Genomic DNA, 17,261 nt, shown 5'->3' with positions numbered 1-17,261 from the left:
GTTATACAATATATCCCTCACATGGTGCTACAAGTATGAATGTGAATAAAAGATCAGCAACTGAAAAATTAACTCATCCATAGGAGCCTAGGTGAGGTGAGTTGTTGGATAAGAAGCAAGCCAGAGGCTATAACGACCATACGACTACTTTCACATAAATATTTTTATTTACGCTTGTAGCATATCCACCACTTGACTCATTGTAGGTCTTGCATCTCTGTCTTCTTCTGAACACTGCAAAGCTACTTTTATAAGAACTTCCATTTTTTCCAAATAGTTAACACCATCCAAAGAAGGGTCCACGACTTGTTGAATTTGTGTGGCAGTTTGCTCAACTCCAAGCATCTTCTCTCGAACCCAAGTAACAAGCGTTGTATCTTGCATCTCATCATTATCCATGTTATTAGATTGAGCTCGGTTAGGGCTCTTTCCGGTGATCAATTCTAGTAGTAGTATTCCATAGCTGTACACATCAACTTTGGAGGTGATTGGATGATGAAAAATCCATTCAGGAGCCATGTAACCCCTTGTCCCCCTTATTGTGGAAAAGCATGAATTGTCCACCCCACTTCTGTTTAATAACCTTGAGAGACCAAAATCAGCTACCTTTGGCTCATAATTTGAGTCCAGGAGTATATTCTGAGGCTTTATATCACAATGCAAAACCCATTCTAGACACTCTTCATGTAGGTAAGCAAGACCTTTTGCTGTTCCCAGCGCTATCTCGAACCTCTTTTGCCAATCAAGAATATTGTTGGCATGTAAATTATCTGCTAAAGAACCATGCTCCATGTACTCGTATACTAGGAGCCTGTGTTTTCCCTCAGCACAATAACCGCATATGTCTATCAAGTTCATGTGGTTAAGCTTGCCAATTGTGCTCACCTCTGCAAGAAATTCTGCTTCTCCTTGGTTGGCTTCTAATTTGAGACACTTGATGGCTGCTATTCTGTTGTCCGGTAATTTGCCTTTGTACACAACGCCACTGCTTCCTTGTCCAATTTCATCTCTGAAATTAGACGTTGCTTTTTTCAGCTCGGCATAGGCGAATCTCTTAAACCTATTGACAACGGGAATATAAACTTGATGATCAAATGTTGCATTAGAGTGTTTGAGGGTTGTAATCAAATAAGAGATGAGGCATATGACCTCGAACATTCCAAGTGCAACAGCAAACCCGATAAATGACTTCAACCATCCATATTGCCCTTTTCGTTTGTACGTTCTTTCCAGTAACACTTCATGTGTTCTTTCACACTGCAATTTTCCTATAGGACCTTCCTCTTCCGAACTACGGACATCCTTGGGCAGTTTAATGTAAACTGAATTTTGCCAAGATGGTGAGCGGTACCCATTAAAGAGAAGTGTCTTAAGAAGGCAGACATAGACGCCATACTCTGTTTCAAATTTGAATTGAAATCCTTTGCAATCACAGGCATGTAAGCAATATTGTTTGCATTGCTCCAAGGTGGCATTCCTATAATGCATAGAGTCGTACCCGTAGAATTCAACATGACGAAGATGAACTAAATCCACCATATTGCTATCAGGGCAAGAGAGCTTAAAATCTGGTTCGCATCCATAAGACCAGTCCGTCACATTTTTCATCTTATGACGTTGTAGGCAAGTACATTTCCTACCAGAATCATGACTATAAGTGCACAAACTGTTCAACCCACAGAGTCCATGAATCGTGCAGGGTTGCCAATTAAGTTGCCAAGAAACTTCCCAACTAGTCCTTTGCTTATTCAGGCTGTATACTCGGAGGTTCCCATCAATATCCAGTGTTAATCTTCTTTGAATGCCTCCACCATAATCAGTAGTTCTAAAGTTGAAATTGTCGGTCGAGTTGAATTGGCCCAAAGGGTCGAGCACTGCAATTCTGCTATTGTTGTAGGTGCTTCGGTTAGCTTTAAAGCTCGACAGCCATGTGGGTGGCCAGTAAACACCTGACATCTCTAAGCCTTCATAAAGAAGCTGGAGAACATTATCATCAGAGAAGTGTAGCTTGTAAAAACCTGATGAATAATTGGTTAAGCTTCTTAGAGAAACAAGCTTCGAATTTTTTGTCAGTGCTTGTCCTGGAAGGAGTGTATCAGTTGGTGTATCAAAACTTTGCCAAATAATACGTTTGTCATCTGAGGCTGTAAGAACAAAGTTGCCGGTGTCCAGGAGTTCCAATTCAACAGAGTCATCTGATTGCGTCTCAGTTTTCCAAACTGTGTGCTGGCTAGCATCAGTAAGAACAAGATTGCCTGATTTGGTTAAGGAAAGGCTCGAGTGCCTTCCGTTCACAGGTTTGTCTCTGTTAGCCATCCATACTATGGTGTGATTTTTGTCATCACCAACTAAATTGCCAAACCATATAGCAAAGCTATATGCATTTTCACCAACGGGATGAAAACCCGCTGCGTAATCATGATTGGGCGATGAAATCACCGTATCTTGGGAAGTAGAAAGAGAGGAACCTTTACTCAAACTAGTGATAATTGAGGATGATGTAGTTGGTGCTACTAGGAATAGTGAAAAGTGAACAACAAGGTAAAACACTGGCTTATACATTTTTTGGTCTATGAGAGCTTGAAGTATGTGAGTAGCTTTAATACAAAAAAAGTTAGTATATCGAATTCTTATATAGAGCTAGTAATAAGTCGGTGGGCCAAAAGCCAAGAGGAGAAAGCAAATATCACCCTGGCGTGATGGAAGCTCCAATCCAAAATCAGGTTACCAGATTCTATGGGAAGAGCTTAGTAATTCCCTGCTGGGCATGGCACAGTATGATGACTGATGAGCAAGGGAAAGTTCATGCACTACTAGAAATAGAGATTTTTTCACCGATATCCAGTGGGAAATTTATGCTATAAAATATGATTTTTCCACCTCATTCCCACCGAACCAGCTTACTGGGAAAACGCATGGTGAGAAACAGGTTCCCATTGAAACGCCGGAAAACTTCTTACTTTTTTCGTATGAAAATACTACTATTTAGGTTTTTCCTAACGACATTCAGTGGAAAATAGCCACTGAATATTTTTCAGTGGGAAAATAGAGATTATTTAGTAGTGACGACCCCACACAATTATGCAGTTTAGTTACAAATACAATGTAAGCATTTTTAGCTTGGGCATAGCTAGAATTGACCCATTGAATTTACGACCTCAAGTGATAATAACCGGATCTAAATCTAATATTTATGTTTATTTAATGAATTTTTTAACACAAATACGTTTTAAACTTAAAAAAAATACATTGTTTGTGTAAAAGCTACTATGTTCGACGAAACCCGTATCCGAACTTCTAGCTCTGCACTGCCAAAGGGTAGGATGGATATATTCGTTATCTAACTTAGTTATAATATTGTCGCTATATACTACTCAATAGGAACCACAAAAATTATAACTACCATACTTAGTATCTTAGGTATGTAAAGACTAGAAATCAAGGTATAAAACTGAGGAAGTTTCGACCACATGACGAAGCAAGGCGTGATTGAAGCTCCAACAAGACTAGTTTAGACCACATGATGTTTGGATACAAATATCTATGTTTTGCTAGTATTTGCTTCGCATGTTAGAACCTTTTGCGTGTTTTAAGGGTAAATTTCAGTGTAATGGTCTTAGTAAGTGTGTTTTAAGGAACTGCGTGACGGAAGCTCCAATCCAATCCAACATCAGTTACCTGATTTTATGGGCGTAGCAGAAAGAGTTTTGTGATTCTCTGCTCTGAGCATCCACAATATGACGACTGACGGGCAAGGGAAAGTTCATGGCCACACTTATGGACTTCTAGTTATAAATACAGGGTAAAGGTGCAAATATATCCCTCCAATTTGCGATTTAGAACATATATACCCTTGTTAAAAAATAGTGTGTACATACCCTTGTCATTATAAAATGGTGCAAATACACCCCTGCCCTTACACAAATAGTGCAAATATAGCCCTGCCCTTACACAAATAATGCAAATATACCCTTTTCGCTAACGAGATTTTTTTTAAAAAAAATCATTTAGTTTATTTTTTAATTAAAAAAATGTCACGTGGCTTTAAAAAAATTGTCTACTCATTTTTATTTGAGGAGACATATTTTTCTAAAGCCACAGGGCCGGGTCTGGTTCATTAAAAAAATATCTCCGTGGCTTTTAAAAAAAATAAATAAGTCTACCCATTTTTTTAAATGAACCAAACCTGACCCACCAAAAAAAAAATTATTACGTGGCTTTACAAAAATATGTCTACTCAAAAATAAATAAATTGGTAGACTCTTTTTTAAAGCCATGTGGTGTTTTTTTAATTAAAAAATAAATTAAATGATTTAAAAAAAATTCCGTTAGCAAAAAGGGTATATTTGCACAATTTTGTAACGGCAGAGACATTTTTACACCACTTTTATCACGGGGGTATATTTGTTATAAATTGCAAAATTGAGGGGTATATTTTCACCTTTTCCCTAAATACAATGTAACATTTTTTATACTATCTTGTACAATCTAATATGTGCGAACAAATTAGTTGTTACTTTTATCAAATTACCAAGTAAAGGTAATTGAAGTTACAGTTCAGCCGATTATGTTATAAATCTATCCTAGACTATGTTTTTGGTTATTTTACTTTATATAATTAAGATTAGACTTTCCGGTACCGTTTCATCATCTTGGTTTTTCTTCGGTATTGGTACGCTGAGGCGGATGCAGCCCTTTGGTACTGGGTTCATCTGGCTCTAGTATTTTTAGCGTGGTATATAAATTTATGTGTAAAAATTTATATACTTTTCAGTTTATTTCGATATTTAATTTAAGAACGTCATCTAAGAGTCACAAGTGGAAGTCGATGTCACGACCCAACCGGAGGGCCATCACGGGCACTTGGAGCTAACCTATCGAACACCACATACATGCAACTCTTAGTCATACCTGGGCCATAATGCTAACTCGTAGATACATAAGCTGTATGGGACACAAGCCCAAACATAATATACATATTTCACCAAGCTAATCCCAAGTATACAAGCTGGACCAGGCTGTCACATACATCTAACTGTACATACTGTCTACAAGCCTCTACTGGAGTACATGACATAATGTGGTTGGACAGGGCCCCGCCATACCCATGCAAATGCAGATGCAACCATGCTGACTCAGAGAGAAACTCCGGAACAAGTGGAGTGCCACACCACTGTCTGCTAAGCTGATATCCTATTAGGAGATCCGTCAACAAAGAGACATCAGTACGAATAATGTATTGAGTATGTAAGGCGGAAAATGTAACATATAAACATATACTGCGAAGAAGAAGGATAAGAATCAACCTACCAATGTAAATCTAGCATACATATATATACCTCTTCATATTCTTGCAATCTCCACATGTCTATATACCTTACCATGGCCCTGGTTAGCTTATTATCACAATATTATCCGAACATATGTTGTAGCGTGCAACCCGATCCAAATATGATTGCATGTGTTGTGAAACGCGCAACCCGATCCAAATATGAATGCATGTGTTGCGGAACGTGCAACACGATATCCCCTATAGATACCTTTTGCACACTTCTAGTGTTCATTCTTTATCTATTAGCTTCTATGCACTTCTCATGATCATTACTTATCCATTAATTCCTACATGATTACATAAGACTTATAAACACATTTCCAGGCCATTAAGACTCCTTCCCGATTAACTAACCTTAGTCAATTCCTGGTTGCATCATAAGCCTATCTTCTAGCATTGAACACCTCGTTAGGGATCTCATAACTAGCATACTATTCATGTCTTACAAAACATTCCTTAGAACATATTTCTAAATTCATCGAAGTGATGTAAAGTCGGTAAACCTCCGATTTCCATTATGGAGCTAACATCATTGGCATATCTCATCTTGAAGGAACAATAATCATAAGGTGAGACCAACATCAATAATATCGCAAGAACATCAAGAATGTAAGCTTCTAGCATTTTTATGAGGGGAATCATTATGAACACCATTTGTGAAAGTTCATAACAATAGGATCATGTCTTAAGAAAGAAAGGGACAGCCTAACATACCTCAAGTAGCCCAAGCAGTCCAACAATAGGGCTAATAACAACTAGTACGCCATTCATATAACAAGGAATACATATAAACTTAGATGGTGGTAATATATCACGTATATCAACAACAACTTGATTCTAGAGTAAAACGGCAGCATTTCCCTTTACTCTCCAACCACCTCAATATATACAACAACCCACAATAACAACAACAAGCTTACAAAAGTCCTTAAATACTCATTTTTCTGCCTTTACAAAGAATATACACTAAACAACCCAAAGTATACATTATACAATAACAATATACACTTCCTTTCTTCCCAATCAAGGAGCATAATCTCATCAACACATAAACAACATTAGATACCATCCATATACATGGAAATTAGCTCAACAACACAGCCACAACATGCTCAAAACAATCCATAAACTCAACAACTACAACACAACACTTTATGACCTTTCCTCCATAACTATTTTCACTTTTAAGACTGGCTAAACCTTCAAATCAACCCAACATAAGAGATAGGATGAAGAACATACCTTATACTTGAAGAACTTTAGCCACACCAACTTTCTTCAAAGACCAAACTCACCACAACATTAAGTAGAAGCAAGGACAATCACTTTTCATGAGCTAGCTTAGTGTAATCTTGTTGAATTCTTGATCTAAGGGGCTATAAGTGTTCAGGAGATGTATATGGAGGTTTCTAGAGCTTAAGAGAAGTGTAAATGATGATAAAATGGAGATAAAGAGGGGGGGGGGGGGGGGGGGTGGTGGTGGTGGTGGTGGTGGTGGTGGTGTATTTATACCCTTTGAAAGTCGGTTCCACTGCCTCTCTAATTGGCCTTCGCGATCGCGAGGCATTTGTCTCGCGAATGCTAAGGTATCTGGTAGTCTGTATCGAAACACCCATAACTTCCTACTCCGATATCGTATCGATGAACGGTTTGTTGTGTTGAAAACTAGACTCAATGAGATTCAATTTACATAGGTTATGCCTTCCATAACTTCTCATATTCTAGGAGATACACCTCCCTCAAGTTAGACAAAAAATTCCTGTCCAAAACGTTGCAAGTTTTTTCAAAATTTTGACAAACTTAATTTGTTTGATTCGCGTGATTCCGGAACCCTTAGACACTTGCTTAGCACTTGTTATAAGTCCTTAACCTTATAAGAGTTCCATGACCTCTCCAAGCTTACATTAGTATGCTTACGACGCAAACGATGCAAATTTTTTTTCGAGGTATAACAGTCGAGGGAACATGAAAGACAATAAGAATAGAGCTCCGTTCCACTATTTTACAATAGTGCAAAACAAAGTTAAGCAAAGACAAAATATTTATTTAGATTACACAAGTAGAAAGAAATGAATCAAGGTGGGACTCAAGTGCCGAGTCTACTAAGATTAAGTATCCAATAAGAGAAATATAAATCATATGAGAGGAAAGTAACTAATACCTTGTAGCTTGTTAATCAAGATCGTTGGAATACCTTGCAACTTATTAGTTATTACTCAAGATGCTAGAACTAATTTAGTTTCAATACGAATAGCATAATAGGTTATCGGGGTGGGAATTTGGGTGTTAATTTTTTGAGTTGTAAACATTTTCATCACCCCAAGCCCAAGACGAAAATTTTAATATTTCATTATTTTTAAACTTAATATATAATATATTTTAAACATATAAATTTATTAGGTACATTTCAGTAGTTTTGATTTATTTTTATAAAATAAAAAACCTACATAATTATTCAGTACGATTATATATTTATATAGAAACCTGCTGCTTTTTTTTTTTAATTTTTTTATAAAGAAACCTAATTATCGATTCAATTAAGTCAGTTTTTCAAAGAACCATTGACATCCCTAATTAAAGGGTAAATACTTACCTGCACCTGGTGTTTACATTAAATTAATGCTTCTTACCATAGTTAAGTGATTATTGAAGGGAGAACATACATTAATTAACCAGAAAATGGTCAAAATGCCCTTACATAAGACTCAACCTATTGGATAAAATTTGCCCCATGGATCGGAAAATATCCTGAACATATTAGAAATGACTCAAAAATGTCTTTCTTCCACCTATTGGATCAAATTTATCGCTAACATTGCTTAAAATTGCTCATCTATTAACGACACAGTTATATGACTTTTAATTATAACAGATGACTTTTATTTACATGTCCACATTGACCAATCCATGTCTCAACCGAACACAAAACCTATTTTAAATGCACAACTAAGCAATAAATTATTCTTTCACCTCCTGTTTTCAATTTATTTCTGTACCAACATACCAATCTTTGACATGCTTCCAAGATTATGTTGTAACACTAAATAAAGAATCAAAGAAAAAGATGCAAACAATAACGGCGCTCTCTATTATCAGAAGTGATAGTAATAAAGAATTAGGGCAAAAAACATATATGTACATGGTAAGAGGGTATATTTACAGACCATGACGATAATTTTCAGTTTACAAAATATATCAATAGACATGTTACAAAATCTATACGAACTTAGGTAAATTAAAAAGAAGCAAATAAAACACATTAAATAATGTAAGAAATCATTTTACTTATTTTTTCCACTTTTCTCTCTCTATTCAAAATTTAGAGATATAGTTCCCTTATTTTCTCCAACTTTTGCTTCCTTATTTCATTCACTTTTCTCTCCCCATTCAAAATTAAGAGATATTATTACCTAATTTTCTCAAACTTTTACTCAAAAAGTCCATTATAATCGGTAATTTTTATGTAAATAGTTCGTACACCAAAAAACATATATGTATAATTTTCGTATTCAATATGTATAGCTGTATAGATTCTTATAATTTTTATATATGAAATATGTATAAAAATTGTATGTGTATTTTGATTATTATAAAGTGCATATAAATAGTATAAAATCTAATCAAAGTATATATAAATTTTGAGAAAAATATGTATAATAAACTTGTAATTGATACAAACCAGATTTCATACAAAATTCATACACCAGAAAATAGATATATATTAATTTTTGTATGCAATATGTATAAATGTATAACTTAGTTATAATTTCTACGTATGAAATATGTATAAAAGTTTTATGTATATTGTGATTATGATAAAGTACACATAAATTGTATAAAATCTAATCAAAGTATGTATATATTATGAGAAAGTATCTATGTATAATAAGTTTTCTGATTGATACAAACCAAATTCCATCCACATTTCATACACATATCACTTTTCAACATTTTGAAGACTAATTGATATCGAATTTGTTCGCATTTCATACACATTATGCTGCATATATCTAAAAAATGACATATAGCAGACTCCATACACATTTCATACATAAATTAGTTTTCAACATTTTTAAAACTACAATTTATATAATTTATACAGATTTTCAAAACACACAATGATCATATATATGTCAAAACGATGAAAATCAATTTTTATATACAATTAATACACAAGTTAGTAATAAAAAATACTTTGTAATATTGGTTTGAAAATTTATACTAGGAGAGAAGATGGATTTTTGTAATGAAAATGGTGTCTATCATAGAGGGAGAAAGAGAGAGAGAGAAATATTTTTAAAAAGAAGAGGAAGTTGAATGGTAAATATCCTAGAATTAAGTCCACATTTAAAATCAAATTTTCTTCCTTAAAAAAAGCCGAAAATCGTGGGTATCCCATTAAGCTCAAATCTGGTATACTTTGTAATTTTGTTGGTATGTTTTGTAAATAAGGAAAAGTATCCTTATATTTTGTAATATAGAGTCTTAAATAGTATTATTAGGTTATATTCGCTAAAGAATATGGAAAGACAAGGAAATAAAAGGGATAGATAGATTGACACAAAAGAAGACACAATTTGGCAATCAAAGTTCTAGATTAACTAAGACCTTCAAATTGCATAAAACTAAGCACCTAATCTCTTAGGATGACCTCAAGGGAATCTAAGTTCCCAAGCTACGAATCCTCTCAACAATCACACAATCAAAAGCTTCCACAAGCTCACAACTCTCAAAGAGTTTGCTGAACATCAATATTCATCAAAATAGTCTAAGTAATGAAATGCTTAGCCTACTACTTATTCTAGGAAAATAAGGAAGACAACTAGCTCTTTTACAACTATATCCTTGAGTAAGGGCCTTGTTTGGTTAGTCTTCATTTTAGATGAAAAGATGAAATGGCTAGCATTTATGGAATAGCCTTTTATGCATACATAGCCACCTTCTCCTTTCTTCCAAGTGGAGTCTTATACTTCCACTTTAGCACACTCCTGAGCCTCAGGTTTCCATTCCAAGCATCTTCTAATCCTCCAAAGTAGCGATCCCTAGGTTGGCTTGGTTTGCATGTTATTGATAAAGCTTGGCTTGCATTATTCTCTCCTTCTTGAAAAGGATTCGTCCTCGAATCTACACCTTGCAACGCCATAAGGGAGAGAAACAAAAACAAAGCCCTCAAAGGATGAGGGTTAGTGTTAGAGTGGAACAATCTACCACCATGCCAAGTAAGCACAAATTTGTGATATAACCAAGTATCAACCATTTTCAAGAAGAATAAGCTCTCAAAGAGAGCACCAAGAATTTGGGTACCCCAAAGATCATGAAATAAGGGTATACTAAGGGAACCAATAGTTTCAAAATACTAAGTTGGAAAGATCTCATTGGTTTTGGTAGTCATGACACACGAAGGATCCTCAATTGCAAAGTGATACCACCCGCGAAGTAGTACTATGACCAAATCACACAAATAAATAACACCACCGGGGTCAAAAAGGAAGAATACCCACACATCTTGGTCAACAAGACAACCATATACCCTATGTAGATCCCTCCCCGCATAAGATGCACCCTTAATATAAGCATGAGTATCATCATAAGAAAACAAGTAATAGAGGAAAGTGCCCTGCAATGCAAATTCAAGTAGAACATCTTTAGGGAACACATATGCCTCCTTACACAAATATGAGACCTCACAAGAAGACAATTTAGTAAGGAAAGTATCTAACGAAGCAATGCCACCAATATAACTCTCCTCACTAGCATTTTTATCAAAGAATGGATTAAATCCATTGAGGTCACTCGAATCAAGCCTAGCATGCATATCATCATCATATAGGTGGAGAATCGTACAAAGACACATAATTAAGTCCATTAGAGGAAGGTAACGACTAGTTGGATTCCTCAAACAATCAAGCATGTCAATTTCCTGCTTAACTATAGATGCCTCTATTTTTGACTCTTTAATAACATCAAAACACCCCACCCCTACGATTCGATAACAATCCCTCAAGAAGAGGTTTTTGTCTAAGGGAAGAGTGTTAATCTACCATAGTGGGTTCCCATAGATCTTGTAGCCCCAAAAGTGGCCACATTTTCAACCTCACAAAACATGCCACTATGCACATCCTCTTCGATAGTCATGTCATCATTAAATAAGATATTACTCTAATGACAAAGCAATCAATCAATGATGAAGAATTTAAGCATGTAAGGTCTTCATGACTATCTACACGATACACATCACCACCATAATCTTGGGACTTACCCCTTGACACTAAGGTAAAATCCATAGACTCCTCTATATATGCATCAAACAAAGGTGGGGTGTCACATTCATTCAAATGATCAACTGATTCAACATCATCACTAATCGAAGGTTCATTAAGCAAATCGCAAGATCCCTCTACTAGTGGATTATGAACACACTCAAATTGATCATCCATATTGTGATAATGTACTATCATTCAAATCAAAAGGGCCAATACTAGGTGGACGCAAATCAATCTTGCAAGAAGAATCAATTTGGTCATCAAAAGGATCAACTAGTGTATGAACACTTTTATCAATTGACAATGCACTATCATTCAAATCACAAGTGTCAACACTAGGTGGACACAAATCAACCTTGCAAGAGAATCAATTCGGTCATCAAAAGGATCAACCAGTATATGAGCACTTTCAAGAATGACATTATCAACATATGGTAAAGAATCATTAAGCTCAATTAAAGACAAGTCATCACTCACACTCTCATCACAAACTTGTTCATTCAAAGAGTTGGAAGTATTGAGTTTAGCTATTGTACGTTGAAGTTCACACGAAAGATCTTCTTTACCTTGAGCTACCAATGGAAAGCTCACTTGACCAACCGTAGAGATGGTGTTGGCCTTCATTCTCTCTTCCAAACACGGGAGTTCTCCACATGAAGACTCTTTTAACATTCCATTTTCTTGTGTACCTACAAAAACTTCTTCACAACAAGATAAAGAAGTAGATAGGTTAGATTGAGTTCGTGGCAACTCCACGAAATTGAGAAACATAGAGAAGAAATTGCGTGGCTGCCTACGTGGCACGCTTGGGGGGCCACGTGGCCCTTTTTTTTTGACTTGTTTGGCCCCACACAACCTAGTATATGCTCTTTTTGGGGTATAAAAACTTTTTGACTTATAAGCCAAAATTTATTTGGATCAAACCCTTTTTTTTGGTGCCTTCTTCACTATGAAGATTTGAAGATCCTCAAGAACACCAAGAACGTTCAAATTTCCTATCACCTTCAAATCAACTCCTTTTTGCCTCAAATTTCAGATCTAAGCTTTCTTTAGCAAAACAAAGCCCAATAGTTTTCAAGCCCCAGTTTCTCCTTCTTCTACAAGACCACTTTCAAGTTCTTCAAGCTTGAAGGTCCTTTAATGGTGGATGACTCAAAACTACTCCGACTGACTTGAAATTTTGAATTTTGACTCACATAATACTAGGGAACAAGAATCTAGTGTCAAAATAACAAAATAAACACGATTGTTTTTTAGCGTTTCAGAAGTTTTTTTTTTTTTTTTTTTTTTTTTGTAGTGACAAATCCCAAATCTAGATTTGCTAGGGCAAACCTATTAGAGGCTCAAATACTAACTGATACAATAAAGGATATGGAAAGACAAGAAAATAACAAGGAAATAAAAAGGATAGATAGATTGACAAAAAAAAAGAAACACAATTTGGTGACCAAAGTTCTAGATTAACTAAGACCTCCAAATTGCATACAACTAAGCAGCTAATCTCTTAGGATGAACTCAAGGGAATCTAAGTTCCCAAGTAACCAATCCTCTTAACAATTACACAATTAAAAGCTTCCACAAGCTCACAACTCTCAAAGAGTTTGTTTAACATTTTTGACATTTTTTTCCTTATTTGTTGTGTAAAGAAATCTGCTGGAAAAATTCAGATACCTTATTTATCATCTCTCATTATTACTAATGTATTCAATGCCTTAATTATCTTCTCTCATTATTACTAATTTATTTATTCCTTTCTTTGAAAGGTTTATTCCAAACTGTTTACCATTTCGTTCGTAACGGATTACTCATTGTTTGCCAAAAAAAAAAAAAAAAACGGATTACTCATTATTCACTATTTCTTGCACGTCTTTGGCACCTGTTACAATTCACAATCTTTAATGTTCATTACTGTCTTTTTCTGATTTATTCCTTTTACGTGCTTGAAAACCCAATCACCATCGGCTTCTCCCAAAAACAGAGAAATCACATCCTTCTGTTAAGCTTTGAGGTCGTGTTTTGGTTCTGTACGAGGTTGCCGTTCAGAGCTCCAGTCAAAGATTTCTGTTCGAGGCTTGAGTTCCGGTTGTTGGCTTACTATTTTGGTGGAGTTCGCTGTCAGATTTCAATCACTTGCTTTGGTGTTCAAACGAAGCTGCATTCATTGGGTTTCTGTTATTAAAGAAGATTTGAATATTCAAGGTTCCATTCTCACCTTTCTCTATTATTTTTACATGCATCGTCATGTTAAAATATGATATTCATATAAAAAAATTAAAAAACTGATATTCATTAGATCCCTCGAGTCATTTAGCTTTGCTTTCAATTCACAAATGCATCCATATATTTGCGCTTTCCCTGCTTTTTCTTTTGATGATGATTATATGCTTCATCAGTTTCCTATTATGTTTATGAATATCAAATATCATATAAAGTGATATGCTTGGGTTTAGGCGAGCATTAACTGTGAAGGTAATTTCCCTTTTTCGAATTAATGTGACTTGAGTTAAGTTTGGTTTATTAATGGGTCCATATCATGCTTTAGTGATTGTTTTGTTTTGCAGATAATCTTTGTATTGTAGATTTAGGCAGATTTGGATTCCTTTGTATGACTTGATACTCTCAGCATAATATTAGAAGAGAACTTGGGGTTAAGCTAATAAAAAATAATATTTTGGGCCCACATAAAAGTTTAAGGCGCAATCGGTCAGAATCAAATGAGAGAAGAGCGAAATGGGATGTGTATCTATTTCAAGTCCCATGTAAAAGAAAAGAGTGAAAAAACATTGTTGACGAAACAAGGTGGGTTACGATTTATTTCAAAACCCACTGTTGAAAGAAATACTTGAAAGAGCTTGGATGGATCTTGACCCAAATTCATCTACCATATTCAAGTTGGATTAGATGGGATTGATAGAGTTTAAGCAAGCAAGAGATGCTTGCTTAGGCACGGAAAAATTGGGAACGATTCATAAATGTCTCAAAAGGTGCGAGACACATTGGATAAAAAAGGTAGAGCCCCGGAGAGCTACAAAAGATCAAGAACAAAGAAAGAATAAAACGTATTTCTTCTACTGTTTTTTCACGTAAGTTCTCATACACCATCTCCAATGAGTTTCTTTTTTCTTTTTTTCTCTTTTATCGGGTGGAGTTTTTTTTCAAGTTTACTCAAATTATGTAGCTGTATTTTTCAGTTTTTAGAGTTAGGTTTTCATTTTGTATTTTCATCTTTTGCAGGTTATTGTGATTGAACCTGAGGCTTACATATACTTACGATGATGGCGTGCTCAAGAAAGCTGAAGTGACAAAAAAAGCCAAGGCATAAAGATACACGTCATGGAAGATATTTTTTTTTTTCACTATTGGATCAACTGTCAACTTATTTCTTGTAAGCACAAGTTACAAGTCCACTCCTTAAACTACTTATCATTTTCCCTTTAGGAGTTTACTGGTGATGAAATAGTTAGACACGTCCTTTACTGGTGATGAAATAGTTAGACACTTTCTGTTTATTGAAAGTAATTCATGGATGTGATTGTTCACTCAAAATTAAATTTTTTGTCTCCTTTTTATTTTGTATGGAATAATACATAAATTTGTGCAAGTTATACCAACGTTAAGAATACAGCTCTTGGTTTCCGATATAAACTCAGATACAAAATGTTGTACAAGGAATATTGAATTTTGTACAAAGATTAAAAGTTTGTCCTATAAAATAACCAACAAGTGTTTATTTTCTTTCTGTTCGTCGATACCAGCATCTATTTACTTTTTTGCCCCATGAATCCTGACCATGTACAATTGGTAGTTGTTGAAATACTAATTGTTAGTTTTTTCTTGAGCTCCAAGGTTGTAATTAGTAACATTTTAAAACTTTCTGAAATATATTCCAAAGAAATATGGAAGCTATTGTTATCCTGAAGAAATTTGGTCTTTGAAGTAATTATGGGAGATATATGAGTAAAGCTGGCTCAATTAGCAAAATGGATTCATCTTTTACTCTATTTTATTTTATATTATTCCTGAACTTGAACGGATTATCCGTTAAACTCAAGAAAAATAGCAAAAGATCAGATGAGGCTACCTGAAAACTTTTATCTTTCCCTTTCTCAAAAATTATTTTAAAATATTATTTTGTAACTTTACTGATGGTGTTTATTGTGCCTGCACAAAGCGCGGGCAGTTTCACTTGTTATTTATAATAATCTGACTCATTCACTTGCAATAAAATCTTTTTTTAAGTACCTCTAAGAAATTGTGAACGCCATCACTCTGCATTAATAATTTGTCAGGTTAAAGACACTATGCTCCAAGCTAAGTCAGTTTTAATTTAATTGCAGTCAAATCTCCCTATAGCAACCATTCTCTATCATAACATTTCATTATAACGGTAAAAAAAATAAATTTAGGCACCGATTTCATTATAAAAGTAAAAGAAAAATTCAAATACATAAATGTAACATTGTTTCTAGTAACGTACAGACGTATAAAACGATAAATTCAAATTATTTATAATAATCCGAATCATTCACTTGCAATAAAATCTTTTTTTAAGTACCTCTGAGAAATTGTGAACGCCACTAGTAATCTGTTAGGTTATAGACACTATGATCCAAGTTAAGTCAGTGTTAATTTAATTGCCTTTAGACCTCCCTATAACAACCATCCTCTATCATAACATTTCATTATAACGATTAAATTTTTTTAGTCACCAATTTTTCATGTTATATTATATTATGCGTTCTCTATGGTAGCATTTCACTATAGCAGTCGAAAAAGTATTTGGATAAATGATGACATTATTGAGAGGGAGGTCAAGATTCATCATTGAGGAATTGCGTGGTGGAAGCTCCAATCCAACATCAGATATGTCCAAAATTTATGGAGTATCAAGATATGTCAAGAAATTTTAAATCCACAAACGACAAAGACGTTCACTTTCAGAGTGATCAAAGTTTTAATTCAAGAAGATGGTTGTGATCAGATTCAAACTAATACGAATCAAGATCTATAATCAAAGGAAGAAGATCTTGAAATCTATTGAATTGTTTAGATGAGAGTTAATATTTGTATAGCCAAAATAAGGTTCAAAGAAATTGATGAGAAGAATATTAGTTTTTCTAGAAGGATGCTATTCTATGGAAGGAATGCGATGTTCAAGTTCAAGTACGACGTTAAAAGAAAGCAAAATACATAGGCATACACTCAAACTTGACCTCAACTATCAGTTTGACACTAATAATTACCAACTGTCAGTCTGACCTGGTACATTGCGTGTGTTATCTTCACATTTAAGCGCATGCGATGTTATTCCACCCATTTCAGCTTTAAAAGTACAGTAAAATTCTGTTTTTACCCTTATAATCTACCTAGTTTTCATTCCTAACGCACCTCTCTCATCCTTCTCCATTTTTTTCCTTTTTCTCTACACCCTCCATGACAAACCCTTTTTGCAAATAACCCACCCCTAATATAGGCTTAGTTCTCCAACTTTTATTAATTTTTGCCATTTTTGAAGACTTGAAAAGCGCAAGAAACATAAACATTGATTATATGAAATTGAACTAATTAACCAATTCCTTTCACTACGTATTTTGCAATTCCAATAACAAGAGTGATATTGTACGAGCAGATATCGGAAGAAGAAGAATCGTGGGTGGTGGGGAGGG

The 17,261-nt window shown here is 34.8% G+C and overlaps 1 protein-coding gene across 1 annotated transcript; it reads right to left on the bottom strand.

Annotated features, from left to right (window-relative positions):
• Positions 1 to 118: 118 nt before the first annotated feature.
• LOC132603232 (putative receptor protein kinase ZmPK1) lies at positions 119 to 2,777 on the bottom strand. Its single transcript, XM_060316192.1, has one exon. It carries the CDS (start codon positions 2,560 to 2,562, stop codon positions 169 to 171), a length of 2,394 nt encoding a protein of 797 aa, XP_060172175.1. The 5' UTR covers positions 2,563 to 2,777; the 3' UTR covers positions 119 to 168.
• Positions 2,778 to 17,261: the final 14,484 nt, after the last annotated feature.

The sequence above is a fragment of the Lycium barbarum genome, chromosome 7 (assembly GCF_019175385.1).
Source record: "Lycium barbarum isolate Lr01 chromosome 7, ASM1917538v2, whole genome shotgun sequence".
Taxonomy (NCBI): Eukaryota; Viridiplantae; Streptophyta; class Magnoliopsida; order Solanales; family Solanaceae; genus Lycium; species Lycium barbarum.
This window is presented reverse-complemented; position numbering and strand designations above follow the sequence as displayed.